The sequence below is a fragment of the Syngnathoides biaculeatus genome, chromosome 8, assembly GCF_019802595.1.
Source record: "Syngnathoides biaculeatus isolate LvHL_M chromosome 8, ASM1980259v1, whole genome shotgun sequence".
In the NCBI taxonomy this organism is placed as follows: domain Eukaryota; kingdom Metazoa; phylum Chordata; class Actinopteri; order Syngnathiformes; family Syngnathidae; genus Syngnathoides; species Syngnathoides biaculeatus.
In genome coordinates this window covers 20,344,555-20,360,271 of record NC_084647.1, presented here as the reverse complement: position 1 = coordinate 20,360,271, position 15,717 = coordinate 20,344,555, and the positions used below count along the sequence as shown (strand labels likewise).

Sequence of the window (15,717 nt, the reverse complement as noted above, 5' to 3'; positions counted from 1 at the left end):
TGTCGCAACCAACGTCGTGCGGTCATTTTTCATTTTCAAAACGGGTTTTGTGCAAAAATGTGTAACTTGCACTGCTATTTAAAGTCACGTTTAATCTCAAATGGTATTAATATTTAATTTTCTCATCGTGTTTCGTACTGGAATTCATAGTTTTGGGGTGAAATGTGTCTTGCTGAGAGCTGGAGCAAGAAATGTCCAATATGAATTGTGGGATTTACATTTAAAAAAAAAAAAAAGTATGGTACCTTTCGCATCATCACTTTCGAGTGTACTTTTTTTTTGTAGTTAAATCATTAATTGACTGTTTAACAAGTGCAATATTCTCATGGACAGAAAAATACCGCTGTCTAAATAAATGTACATTCACTGACTGCAACTTGTCAATTTATTGAAAGCGACCGAATCACAGGTCTTTTCTCATGTTTCAAACTCACCTTGGTGTTAAACCACTGCGGATTTATAAACTCGAAAATGAACAGTGCATTAAACTCGAATTATATAGGGAGAGACGAGCACAATATGCCCAGTTCATTTTTTTTTTTTTTAATGGATCCTCGTAGAGGCGGCATGGTGGATCAGCTGGTAAAGCGTTGGCCTCACAGTTCTGAGGATGCGGGTTCAATCCCGGACCCGCCTTGTGGAATTTGCATGTTCTCGCCGTGCCTGCGTGGGTTTCCTCCGAGCTCTCCGGTTTCCTCCCACATTCCAAAAACATGCAACATTAATTGGACACTCTAAATTGCCCCTAGGTGTGATTGTGAGTGCGGCTGTTTGTCTCTGTGTGCCCTCCGATTGGATGGCAACCAGTTCAGGGTGTACCCCCCCCTCCTGCCCATTGACAGCTGGTACAGGCTCCAGCACTCCGCGACCCTCGTGATGTTGTGAGAGATAGGCTTAAATGGAAAAAGATGACACGCCGTGGTGACCCTTTACGGGACAAGCCGAAAGGAAAACAAAAAGTCTAACTGAAGTTATGAATACAATGGATAAAAGCAAATTGCTATCCTATCCCTTCCAATCTTGCCAGGATGAAGTGTCTCTGAAAGCGTGACATTTAACATTTGCCAATCGGTTTTCTAGTTCCACTATAAATATATAAAGCGTGCTCCCCGAGCCAACATGACTGGTGTGGTAAACAAAGCTCAGCCCTGAAGCGGCGTCCTCATCTTAATTGCATGCGTGCGCATGCTAAATGTGCGGCGGTACGTAGAGCTGTGTCCAATTAAGCGGAGCTCACAGTCCTGTGGTCTCTTTGAAATATCTTGCTTGTTAGTGAGTGAACTCACTTGACGCTTGAATAAGAAAAATACTAGACGCATCACTCTGCAGGTCCTGTTTCCATCCTTTCATAAGAGGATATTGCTTCAGTGCTTGCTTTACTACACACACACACACACACACACACACACACACACACACACACCACACACACACACACCACACACACACACACACCACACACACACACAAAGTAAAGAACAAAGAAAGAAAAAAGAAAAACTGATTAACATCTTTTTTTCTGACAGTATGAGTAACAGTGTTTCATCGGTTTGTGCGGCACACCCCATGACAGCAAAAAAAACAGTCGAGAAATATGAAAAATAGAAGAGGACTTGCATTGGGCTATCGGTGGCCAATTAGTGTGATGATGTTATTTCTTCTGAGTCATGCAGCTCACTTTCTTCTCCTAGCTAAAAAAAATAACCATATTGGACATTGAGTCACAACTTCAGAGCATAATTACTGTAATTTTAAGTATAAATGTGAAACAAAATGCACCTCAAGTGGACTGGGTTAGGTTGCAGCACTCCTGCAACCCTTGTGAGGATAAGTAGCTTGGAAATGGATATCACAATTACAAAGAAGACATCTCATCAAGGGGCAGCACAGTGGCGCAGCTGCTAAAGCTAAAGTTCAATCCTGGCCCTGCCCGTGTGGAGTTTGCATGTTCTCCCTGTGCCTGCACAAGTTTCCTTCGGGCACTCCGGTTTCCTCCCACATCCCAAAAACATGCAACATTAATTGGACACTCTAAATTGCCCCTAGGTGTGATTGTGAGTGCGGCTGTTTGTCTCTACGTGCCCTGTGATTGGCTGGCAACCAGTTCACGGTGTTCCCCGCCTCCTGCCGGTTGACAGCTGGGATAGGGTGTAGCACTCCGCGAACCTTGTGAGGATAAGCGACAAAGAAAATAGATGGATGGATAGAAAATGGCAACATTTTCAACTAGTCTGGCATTCACAAATTTGCCTGTTCATGGATTTTGGGAATGGGAACCCACCATCCGTTAGGGACTGAAAGCCAAAGCCGTGTCTAATACAGAAATAGTGCTTTGGTGCCATCTGGCGGTATCCTTGTTTCCAAGCAACTGTGTTCAACTGAGGGGAGGAGCCTGATTTAATCAGGTCAGTCATCCTTTTGTGATGGAAAAGAATATGGCATCTGAAGGCAATAATCAACCTTTTTGGGTTTCTCACTAATGGTTGACTGTGGACAGCGTACATATAAGTTTCTTTGCAATACAAAGCAAAGCGAGGCAAGACTGCCCTCTGATCAATTACAGATGGTGTGATAAAAGCGATACTTGTTGATAACCATGGCAGTTCCTTGGAGAGAGCATCAGCATTTTGTTTGCTTTCTTTGAGCCCTCACTGCAATTATTGTAAGCGTTAGCTTTATAGAGGAGCGAAATGGTGGATAAACATTGCCATTTCACACATCAGTTGGCCTTTTTATCTTCAAGAAGTCCACGAGGAGGAGCGGGTTTGATGGTTGTGATACGTGTAGAGATCCGGTGGAGCAAACGCAAACAGCTGATGTTCCTACGTAGAACACTCCTCAATCTTAAAACAGTTTGCACGCAATACTGTACGTGATTAAAATAAGCGATCCAAAGTCATGATGGTGTTGCACTGGAGCACACAGGTTGGACTGTTGCCATGGCGACCACACATCACTTAAGTTGGTGCTTTGTAGTATCTCAATTTATCTAAGCGATAGCATCATATAGCATTTGTATTCTCTTCATTTTTTTTTAAGAACTCAGTTGTATTTGGTGCAGATGTTAAAACATGGACCAAAGTGACACTATTGCATCGGATTACATTTTTCTCTCATGACATGTTTGGGCCTCATTGCAGCTCACATCACATTATGGCCATGTTCACGAAAGCAAGTGGCGAGGTTCTTTTCCAAACATTAAATAGTACATGTTATTTTGATCTAATATTTCAGGGATATGCTAAAAATAATGACGTCTTGGTATTTGGCTTCATCCTTCATCTTTTATTTTTTTCTCTTCCCATTCCCGAAAATTCACTTGAGTCAGCCGCTGCGGCTCAGCTTTATTAATTTTGAAAACGAGGCAGGCCCAAGGCAGAAGATGAGCAAACCCTGCTTAGCATCGCGACCACTAAGAGCGATTAACAGTCAACAGCTGCTCAGAGTAATTAGAAAGAGCAGCATAACAACTAAGCTACACGTTCGGGTTGAGGTAGTTTATTCATCTTTCTTTTGCAACCAAAGCTTCTGCACATTTTTACAGAGTTTTAAGACCTAATTACTCTACTTGAGATCTGCTTTAAACAAAAACGTCACGTTATTTCAACTGCCTCTACTCAGTTATTCAGTGATATTTATACAAGAACTAACTTGAACTTTTGTTTTTATTTTAAAAAGAAATGATGTGACAGATGTTTTTGCTCAATATACTGGTTTAGTTTTGTTACTTGGAGTAGGCCAAGAAGATGCGGTATCTAATGTTGTGCTACCTTTTCAGATAAACAACAACAACATATGGTACATATTGGCCATGTTTAGGTGAGAATATGTGAACAACATTGTAGTACAACAAGTAATCAATGAATATTTAGAACAAAAAATATCAAATTTTACCATGGATATGCCATATTTGTACTTGTACATGTTTCTGTTTTGTCTGGCTCCCTCATTGTGAAGGCAACAGGCTGTTGTCCTGGATGAAGCTAGCCATGATGTGAAATAGGCAGTTCACCAATCAATTTCTTACACCACTTACACCTGAAGAAGAAAAAAGTACAAGTACTGTACTTGTAGTTAGCATCTTTTGATATGTTATTATTGTTGTCACCAGCTAGAATTCCTATGGCTCCATAGCCTTTTGGCAGATTCTTGCAGATCCATCCATCCATCCATCCATCCATCCATCCATCCATCCATCCATCCATCCATCCATCCATCCATCCATCCATCCATCCATCCATCCATCCATCCATCCATCCATCCATCCATTATCTATCGCTTTTCCGGGTTAGGTCGCAGGGGAAGTAGCTTCAGCAGGGATACCCAGACTTCCCTTTCCCAAGCCACTTCTTCCAGCTCTTCCAGAGGGATCCCGAGGCGTTCCCAAGCCAGCCGAGAGACGTAGTCTCTCCAGCGTGTCCTGTGTCGTCCTCGGGGTCTCTTTCCGGTGGGACATGCCCGGAACACCTTACCAGGGAGGCGTCCAGGAGGCATCCGAATCAGATCCCCCACCCACCTCATCTGGCTGGAGGAATAACAGCTCGACACTGAGCCCCTCCCGGATGACTGAGCTTCTCACACTATCTCCAAGGGAAAGCCCGGACACTAATTTTGGGTGCTTGTATCCAGGATCTTGTTCTTTCGGTCACAGGACAGGGTAGGAACGTAGATTGACTGGTAAATTGCGAGCTTCATCTTTTGACATAGCTCCCTCTTCACCACAACGAACCGATACAAAGTCCACATCACTGCAGACGCCGCACCGATCCGTCTATCGATCTCCTGCTCCATTCTTCCCTCACTCGTGAACTAGACCCCAAGATACTTGAACTCCTCCACTTGGGGAAGGATCTCATCCAAGACCTGGACAGGGCACACCACCCTTTTCCGACTGAAGACCACAGTCTCGGATTTGGAGGTGCTGATTCTCATCCCAGCCGCTTCACACTCTCCTGCGAATCGCTCCAGTGAGAGCTGGAGATCACGGCTTGATGAAGCCAACAGAACCACATCATCTGCAATTCTGCATTCTTGCAGGTTTTATGTGTTATTTGGGATTGTTCATCATTCCATTGGATAATGACAGAGCTGTTTGAAAAAAGAAATGGGTTCTCTGGAGCGGATCTCTCCAGCGGGCTCGTTCTCAGATTCACAGCTCGTTTGTAAAGTCCGTCTTGCAATATGTCACTCGAATGAAGCCAAGTGGGAGAGAGGCCGATACACTATGGGGTGGTAGCGCACTGCTACGGCTCCCAAATATCTCTTTGCTGCAGAGAATAAATGCCATCTAAATCCATCAAATCCCTTTAGGGCCAAGAGAGCAGCTTCAGCGGAGAGCCAAGCGATGAGTTGTCTTCAGCTGCAGGCGCTGCTGCAGACGCAGCGATTAGCTCATATTAACATCTCCGCTTGTGTGTGGGAAGAAGCCTGTTGGGGGTTGGGTCGGGAAGTGCAGAGATGCAGCGTGGCGTTTCGTTAAATGGCGACTTGAGCGGAGAGAAAAACAAAACAAAACAGACACTGGCAATTACCAAACATGAAATATTCAGCACCAGAAAGGTATCCGACATGTCAAGACAAAGGCCCCATGGCCCTCAATCCATCTATCTATCTATCTATCTATCTATCTATCTATCTATCTATCTATCTATCTATCTATCTATCTCTATCTATCTATCTATCTATCTATCTATCTATCTATCTATCTATCTATCTATCTATCTATCTATCTATCTATCTATCTATCTATCTATCTATCTATCTATCTATCTATCATCTATCTATCTATCTATCTATCTATCTATCTATCTATCTATCTATCTATCTATCTATCTATCTATCTATCTATCTATCTATCCTTTCATACCATTTCATACCATTTCATACCAACTACATCTTGCAGGCCAGGTCAAGACTTTGGGGTAGACCCAGAAACTCGGCGGTGACCTTTAAATGAAAGTTTTGCAGCTCTACAGGCAGCAAGCTGTCGGACGAATGTCAGGGTACATGTCCAGTGTTCCCTCAAAATATGACGCCAAATTAGGAGCAGCATGGCCTCGTCCGTGCCCTTCCAAGATCTCCGTGGCAACCGAATGACGAGCAACTCCAAAAGATCAACATGTGGGGAGCTCATCACGCCAAACAGGAAGCGTCGGACCAGGTCACCTTGCGCTGGAGGAAAAACAAGAGATATGTTCAAATATTCCGCTGCTTCTTTTTATGATTCGGTTTTCCTCTGAAATATTCCTTCATGCGCAGAATGGATTGCCTTTGATTGAGAGGAAATGAGTCTTATGACGTTTTGGCCGACAAAGGTTGAACAGGATGCTGCACTCCCCCAGTGTGTGTCTGAGACTAACTCAAAGTGGCAGCAGGAGCATAGTAAGACCCATTTTTAGCCAGCCAACGATGGTGTCTATCTAATCCCATTGCATTAAGAAAATGTGAAAAATATACAAAACATCTTTAACACGTTTAACTCCTTAAGCCAGCATATGTTGAATCACATGAGCAGCCGGCGTCCCCTTTTCTCTCCGTGAGGACTCAACGCAGCCAGTGATTGACTTGCGACCAATCCACGATGCGACCCCGCCTTTCTGAAGTATGTATTTTATGCGTACGTCTTTGTAGCAGAAGTATGTCAGGCTCCTTATCTCCACAGCAACCGAGGCGCTGTTTGAGTCCCAGTCAGCCAAGAAAAAGAGTACACAGTAGAGACGCATCATGTAGACAGATGAGCTGTCGCTGTAATGCGGTGAGTCTGCGTTTGCGAGAGGTCGGACAACGTTATTTATCTGCATCCACTCCCGGAAAACAGAATAGTGTTATGGAAAAAAAAAAAGTTGATCCAAAGCCTGACAGCAGTCCTTCAGTTTTATACTTAGAGAAGGAGTGTCACATTTGTCTTCATCACAGCCCACATCGTAGTTACCGTTTCCCCTCAGAGGCCTGTTATGACTGCAAAATAAGATTTCCAGCAGATGGGGGAAATCGCTGGATAATTCATGGCCATAATAATTACGTTGGGATTTCGTTTTTAACCCAAAATATTCCAGACTAAGCAGGGATACACCATGGACCCCGACCTCACCTAAAAAAAAAAGCCCCCGCCCAAAAAAATAAGAAAGGGGGGAAAATAGTCAGCAGATAGGACAATCCTCAGGTGCCAAACACCAACTATGCAGTGGTCGACTATAATTGTGTACATCATCGTATCATTATTACAAATACACAACAAATAGATAAGTAGTTTTGAAATGGCAGCACTTTGGAGCAGTTGGAAAGCGTTGGCCTCACAGTTCTGAGGACCTGGGTTCAATCACAGCCCTCCCTGTGTGGAGTTTGCATGTTCTCCCTGTGTCTGCGTGGGTTTTCTCCCACCACTCTGGTTTCCTCCCTCATCCCAAAAACACGCGACATTAATTGGACACTCTAAATTGTCCCTAGGTGTGATTGTGAGTGCGGCTGTTTGTCTCTATGTGCCCTGCAATTGGATGGCAACCAGTTCAAGGTGGACCCCGCCTCCAGCCTGTTGACAGCTGGGACAAGCTCCAGCACTCCCGCGACCCTCGTGAGGATAAGCGGCTAAGAAAATGGATAGATGGATAGGTTTGAAATAAGGAGCTAATTAATTGATTGTTCAAGTACGACTCAATTTGCTTGTAAAATGGGGCTTGTAAAAGTGGTGGTAATCGCTCCTCTCAGCATTGCCATTGTATATGATTTTGCTTTCCTGGTCTCATGGGCCAGATCTTGCCCCCGAGCCTTGGGTTTTGGCACACGTGACTTAGCGGATAAATGGAGGCTCGCAACACATCAAATCCCTCTCCCGTCGCTCAGTATTCCTCTTTGCTTCCTTCCTCCCCTTCTCATTATATCCCATCAATGTTCACGTGTCAAGTTGAACATTTGGCACAAGGGTGTGCTTACTAGTTGTCTTGTGTGGCAATCACGCCGGTTTTATTGCTCGTTTGTTGGACCGCAGCACGGGGACCTCGCTGGAGGACTTTTAAGTGTCCTCCGCCTGTGTGCTAAATTATGAATGACACAGCCAAAGAGATGAAAACGCTGAAGCAAAGTCGACAAGACATGAAACAAGTTCTCGAGCGCGTTCGTTCCTCTTATGGCTCCACGGCTGCCTCATTAGCATTTACTCGCGCTTCAGGGCAAGCTTGAAACCCATCAAGGTGCCCCGGCATGTTTGCGGGGGCTCTACGGAAGCGTTTTTTTTTTTTTCTTCTCTCTTCTCCTCGAAGCCACTGGGCCAGAAGGCGAACGGGTTTGCGAGGGAAGGGATGACGGATGCTTTGAAGTGCAAAAAAATCTTTAAATATACACAAACATGAAAGGCTTTCAGACAAAAAAACCCCCTCTCTTTTCTGTCGGGGTAGAACACAAGCGTCGCACTGGGTTTTGTACGGTACCACGATGATGATTAAAATCAAGCAGATGGGGGCAGACTGAGGAAGAACGTTTCAGAAAAGGATGACTGTATTTATTGTTGGATTCATTTTTCGATTTGGGAGCTCACTGTTATTTATCGTCTCTTGGATTTAAATCACGTAATATCTTTTTAAACAATCAAACTGTTGGATAGTTGAAAGTTTTGATTCAACAGCCGTCTATAGACTGTTTTCAACTGACCTCACACACCTTCCGGTTTAGAACCTGATCGCCATTTTGGTGGGGTGAATTTGAGTAAAGAAACCGTAACTAAGCAGAAATCATTTCAGAAAGGTGTATGAATGGATGAATGACACTGCTATGTTATCGGTTGCTCAAACGAAAGTGGGCGTTGTAAAGCGTCTTTCTTTGGACTTCCAGCTGTGATCAAGAATCAGTGCAAGAAAAAGGAGCAGTTAGCAACCAAATGGCGACAACTATGGTGTCTCGTATCAGCAGAGCCAATCTAGCAGCCTAGTCATTCCCTTACGTCCGAGTTTGCTCGGAGCATTTTGTTCTTGGTAAGTATTAGTTACCTTTAAAGAATTTCACACCTACTTAGGAATAACTAAGTTCTGTGAAGGAGAAGTATTCTTCAGGGCCAAGGGCCTACATAATACTCGTGTGTGAATGCAATGCAATTCTCCAAAATCTGTATTTTCTGTTTTATTATAATAAGTTTGCAAAAATGAGTTACCGCACCACTAGCTGTTTCATGAGTTGAGTTAAAAATGTACCTGCAGAAGTGGAGAAAAAGGCGCGGGATCCATTCGGGACTCGTCCCGGTCGAACCTCTCCCTCTCCCTCTCGGTAACAAAAACGAAAATAAGGATTGCTTACAATGGATACTGCTGCATCACGAATCCAGCCATTGATGAATTGGTTATAGACCTTTGTAATTCTTTAGCTGGTCCATGTTATAAGCGCTTGTCGAGAAGTGGAGATAGTTGACGATGTCTGGATAGTGTACCGACGCCCACAGTTTGAAATTCTTGCTCCATTTGTGTTTCTCCAAGGCATATGGGTCGATATTGTCGATCAAAGCACACTTCTTGGTGTAACGGGTTCTTGAGAAAACACCTAATGAGCCCCGACAACTTTCCAAACTTTTTTTTAGCAGTCGTATGAACATTTGTGTAACTCCAGTCTGTATGCAAAAGTGATAGAGTGAATGGTGCTTCAGCAGAGTGAACCCATTCAACATGGCCGCGTGCCCCGGATGTAGTCACGTGGTCGAAAACAGTCCATAGCAGTGAAGGAAGTTTTCTTTTCTTTTTCTTATTTTGACCTAACTATGGCCGCCAGACCACCATTCTATTTTCTTTTAATATATTTTGAAAACCAAAACTTTTCTTTTGTTTTCCTTCATAAGTGTGGCAAAGATCTTGCTCACGTGTATGTTTGCTTTGGTTTCTCACTGCGTTTTCAGCACTTGCCATTGAGGACTTAAGAGCGCAAATGGCAACTGTGAGCGATTATTTCCGAGAATGATTTTGGCGCTGCTATGAATCAAATATTTTGTTACATCTGAATTACACGGAACTCATAACCCAGTGCGCATTTCGGATGTAAATTACTCCTGGCAATATGAAAGTTTAATTAACATCATCTAACAAAATGCCTCACTGATTGATTATTGAGTTGCAGCATATTTGTTATAATCGCTTATGTTCTTGTTGTAAATTCTTAGGAGCAGGATTCAAAATGAGCTCTTGTCGGCAAGCTCTGCATGTATTGATAATGAAGCCTTATTGGGTCCCGTTAACGACATTGTACAAATCTCTATTATATATCATCATAACGATTGTGACTGATGCATGAGTAACTCTTCCATAGCCCAAGATGTTCTTGTGTAATGGAATATACTGTATATATATATATATATATATATATATATATATATATATACATATATATATATATCATTCTTAAAGATGCTGCACTTATTTCAATCCCATATCGTCCTTTGCATTGTGCTATCCCAGTTGACTTTTAGTGAAAGGCAATTACAGGATCCATATACAGTATATTAAAATCCTATTTGAATAAAATTAGAAGCATGTCCAGAATGGTTTCTATTCTTTCACAAAACAGACAAATGCAGTGTCCTATTTTTACAATGCCCTAGATTATGGTGAAGTTCCCTAGAGCCTTGAGAATTGCGCACCTGATTGCATTTCCTAAAAATGGTCAAGGATATAAATCATTTTCATAATGTTAAAATCAATGGCAAAAACGTAGCATCCATTCATAAAGAGATTTTTATATCGTGCTCATCCTCATCAGCCTCGCCGAACCAAAGCACCTAGGAAGCCATCATTTACTCTGACTTTTACACATCTACTTTGGACAATTTCTTTCTTTCCTGGATATAACAATGAAGATTTTTCCAATTCAGGAGGACCATTTGTGAGTTAGCGTCAATCAATATGGAGCATTACTGTCTGGAACTGGAGTATTAACCAGCATCTCAAATGAAGACAGGAAAGGGTGTTTTTTGTTTTTGGGGAATAGGTGGGATAGCAACCCGCTGCGTGTCATGCAGCAGACTAATGTAACGGTTCCCACTCGGTCTGTAACTATGGTAACAGCAGTTCGAGGCCACGTTCCGATTTCTTCCGCCTCGCTCATACCCGCCAAGGGATGTGACTGCATGGAGGCCTGTGGACAGATTCTGACTAGTTTTTTTCTTCATGTTGGACGCTTCGGATCGTGAGCTCTTCCTTTCCTTCTTCGTACTTCCGCAGATGTTTTCTGCCAAATTCCATATGCCATATGTTTGTGAAATCTCTTCATTTAAGGGGAAAGTCACAATCAATCAAGTCAATCCCACCTTTCTTTTATTTTCTTTCCATGTATGAAAAGCCAATCATAATAACTCTGCACTGCACCTAACTTACTGTATATGATCTACCTTTCCCCTCATCCTCGCGTGTCCAAATTTTCATTCGGACGCAGGTGAATTTTAAATCTCCCGTGACCTTCCGATTGGTTTCCATGTAATTATCCGAAAAATGAGTTCATCAAACGATGCCCTTGCCCTTTAATCACCTCAAGCTCAAATGAATCATGCTAATTCTGTGAATGGCTACCAAGGTGGTGAAATGAAGTTTTTTGTTGCCTGCTGCATATAAACAGCAGCTGTTTTGAAGTTGAATTTCCCCTCGGGGGGAGACTACAGATAGACAGTATAAAAAAAAAAAATCAATCAATAAATACAAAATGGTCGTGGCAAGAGAGCTCTCAAATGCCCCAAACCCTTAATGACTCAAATTCATTTTTGTCATGGGGCACAGTGCGATCACGATTTCCATCAGATGTTTCATCACCTCATCATATTATTACATATCTACAACAAATTGGTGGATACTTAGTTTTGAAATCAGAAGTCAAGGATAATTGTTTGTTCAACTATATTACTGCAGTTGCTGTAAAAAAAATATTAGCAAAAATGCTTTTAATATCATAATTGTATTATTTATCAAATGTTAACATTTCACACAATAGTTTCAGCTTTTTGTTATGGTCACACCAAAACCAGCAGAAATACACAACGCATTTTGCAATATCTGATATTTGAAACAATGGCCAGGTGAACAACACTAAATAAATGGATCACATCAGTTCAGTGTGCACATTTATTGTATTATTTCATATATTATTGAAATATTACATGGTCCGGCATCTGTATTTCTCTTGAAGGGGGAAATTTTGGTTGTACGTCAGCAAATAAAGAGGACAGTATCAACACAAAAGCGTCTGAAAAAGTACACGCAAAAAATATGTCATTTATCGTGTCAGTCAATAACGCGGAGCAGAAAAAGGAGCAGCAGACTATGTGGTACATGAATGAATAGATATCATGTTTTTAGAAGTGAATGTGAGTAGCAGCAGAAATAGTCGGGATCATTGTAAAGTATGCAGAAACCCCTCCCCGCCCCTCAAATATATCCATGTATAATTAAATAATTGAAAAATGTTCCGTGCAGTTGCCAGGAGACTCGGTTCAAGCATCATTACCATCCATCTGTTCGGCCTCTTGTCAAAAAGGCACTTTATTTCCCCTCATATTGGTACTAAGTATATTACGTATTTTAAAAATTACATGTGTTACATATTTCAATCTTGATGATTTAGACTAAGTGACTCTCAAACATGAACTGGGTATAAAACTGTCACTTTCATTTCAAAAAACAGTTTGGTTTTATCTTCAGCTTATCCAGAAAAGGCCACTCTGACAGCTACTTCTGTTGGACCCAGATTTGTATCCACTTTGTCGATGTTTGGCTAAAGCCACATCTCCTTTCCTCAGATTGATTATAAGAGCTTCTTCTTCTTTTCCTTTCGGCTTGTCTCGTGACGGGTCGCCACAGCGTGTCATCTTTTTCCATCTAAGGCTATCTTGTGCCTCTTCCTCACTAGCACCCAGAGTCTTCATGTCTTCCCTCACAACATCCATCGACCTTCTCTTTGGTCTTCCTCTCGCTCTTTTGCCTGGCAGCTCCATCCTCAGCACCCTTCTACCACCATCGTACTCACTCTCTCGCCTCTGAACATGTCCAAACCATCTAAGTCTGCTCTCTCTCACCTTGTCTCCAAAACATCCAACTTTGGCTGTCCCTCTAATGAGCTCTTTTCTAATCCTATCCAACCTGCTCACTCCAAGCGAGAACCTCAACATCTTCATTTCTGCCACCTCCAGTTCTGCTTCCTGTTGCTTCTTCAGTGCCACCGTCTCTAATCCGTACGTCATGGTCGGCCTCACCACTATTTTATAAACTTTGCTCTTCATCCTGGCGGAGACTCTTCTGTCACATAACACACCAGACACCTTCCGCCAGCTGTTCCAACCTGCTTGGACCCGTTTCTTCACTTCCTAACCACACTCACCACTGCTCTGTATTGTTGACCCCAAGCATTTGAAGTCGCTCACCCTCGCTATCTCTTCTGCCTGGAGCTTCATTGATTGGTTATAAGATAATCTTGAGAAATCCGAATGATCTGATTTCAAACATCTGGAACACTGTGTATGATGTTTGATGTTTGTCAGATTTCACGGTTACTAAGGTGCCATAATTTAAATAATTGGTCTGTAAAAATAAAATCCCCCTGTTTAAATCACAGCGCGACAATTCTTGCTTCAGTAATTTCCTGAAAAAAAAAAAAAAATACTGAATAATAATGACAAGAAAGTGCAGTTTGAAATGGTTTCAGGCAAAGAAGCCCGGACAGCAAGCTGTCAGGCAGCTTTGTAAGCGCCGCTTTGTCCTCTTTCACCTTCAACATCCATACAAGAACATTTTCCTTCAGATGCTCTTAAATATTGATGAGGCAAAACAGCAGGATGGCTGTCAGAAGGCATCGTTGTCTTTGCGCTGCGTGCGCGAAAATAAAATACCCCATTACTTGGCATGTGATTCATCCAGTAGGTACAATTGTTATACTGTACTCTTAATCTGTCGGGACAGCACAAACGTTGAAATCAGTTGGAGTTAAAAGAAAACCACATTTCAGAAACACGAGCACTTGTTCTTGGCTATTTTGAGGGACCGCCTTTAGTATTTCAACTTTTATTGGAAAAACTTGAACAAATACGCAGCTCGGTAGCAAAGTGACGGACGGGCACTGATGTTCTTCTTCTGCCTCTCACCGACAAATCTATTTATTCCCCCTCATTTCAGTTTTTCACCGACCCGTGTTCCAGCAGTCCCTGTCTCCATGGAAACTGCAGCCTGCGCAACGGGGAAGAAGAGGGGGGGCCGGCCTACACCTGCGAATGTAGCGAAGGCTACGAGGGCCCGAGGTGCCATCAAATCGTGCAGCCCGTCGCCGAATGGGAAGCCGTCTCGCCGTCCGCCCCTCAATTGGCCACCCCCGTCACGTCCGCGACCTCGGCCGCCACGCAGCCGCCACAAACAAGCAGCGTGGCCGCCGGCGAGACGCCGGCCGCCCCCACCTTGCTGCCGTGGCAACCCAAAACTGCTCAGCGGCTGCTGATGGTGCCGTGGGAGGCGGACAGGGTGAGACAAATTACACGGGCCATCGCTGGTTTGTTGTCATGTTTTCGGCTTCGCGAACACGTCATGATCCATTTCTGTTTGTGGTTTAGGTGACCGAGGGTCTGCACTGTGTGAGCCCAGAGCTTTGCGAGCTGACAGCAACACTGACTTTATCTCTGGAGGTGCCAGAGGAAACGGGCGTCAAGTAAGAGGGACTTAGGGAAGGGAAGTAGCTTTTCCACTCGTCTTAATTTGTATTGTATATGACGCCATTCGTTAGGTACATCACTATACTGTACTACAATTTACGCCGGTTACATTCTCTGACAGTCTAGATATTTACTTAACAAAGGTTTTATGAGGCGACGTTTTGAATGTGGAACGACTTGAGTGCCGAACCTTGGAGGGTCCACTGTATTTACTCATGCAGCAGTAGCCCAGCTTTTCAGCATACAAGCGCAGAAGCAGTATTAGATCCCCCGAAGTTCAATAAATTATCCGCAGGAGTCAAGGAGATGTCTTTGATGGCGCCTCTCATTTCAGATAGTGAACCAGTTCACGGTCGAAAAATTCATCAGCTGAGACTGCTTTGTTTTATTGTCCTAAGCGGTTCGGTGAAATTCCAGTGAGATCAACTTATTTTAGGGTGAAGGTTACAGCTAAATTCTTCATCATAAACTGCATATTCATTTAGCTTCTGTTATTTACGTAGACTTTTCTAGTTAACGTTTTTAGAGTGTGTGGGTTTTGCAGGACCATTTCCGACAGCAAATGTATTGTTTGACTGATTGCAGCGATTCGGACTCTCAGGTTCACGGATTGTGCACTGTAATTAATGGCGTGTCATTGTGACAGGTTACATCATATTTGTTGCAGTAAAATGTCAGTAAGGTGTGTTCCTAAGAATCGAAGGCAACCCGACAATGCACGACAACGCTAGAGTTCACCTATTTGTTTTAGAATAGACTATTGATTTTCATAGTTTTGAATATTAATGTTTATATTCAACTACAGAGTCACAAAGCTCACATCTTGCTGATGAAAATCTCCACTTTACTGCATCTCTATACTATTCTGACACTGGCAGCAGTGCGACTGCTACTGGCAAGAGCATCATTATGGAGTATTACATTTTTTACAAGGCATGAAGTTATATAAGCATGTCAGTATTATACTGTAATTGAAGGTTTCTCTTTATAGATTTCAATAATACAAGAAAGAGTTATTAGTCATGTGAATTCATCCCAACATTTAGGGCTGGCCTCCAGGAAAGAAA

At 42.9% G+C, this 15,717-nt stretch overlaps 1 protein-coding gene across 4 annotated transcripts in view; it reads left to right on the top strand.

Annotated features, from left to right (window-relative positions):
• The window catches only part of dner (delta/notch-like EGF repeat containing), a 35,677-nt gene that overhangs the window by 8,521 nt on the left and 11,439 nt on the right, over positions 1-15,717 (top strand). For all 4 annotated transcript variants that reach the window (XM_061828164.1, XM_061828168.1, XM_061828167.1 and 1 more), the window contains exons 3-4: positions 14,124-14,462; positions 14,552-14,646. In XM_061828164.1, the coding sequence (XP_061684148.1) occupies positions 14,124-14,462; positions 14,552-14,646 (434 nt within the window). The remainder of the gene's footprint in view (positions 1-14,123; positions 14,463-14,551; positions 14,647-15,717) is intronic.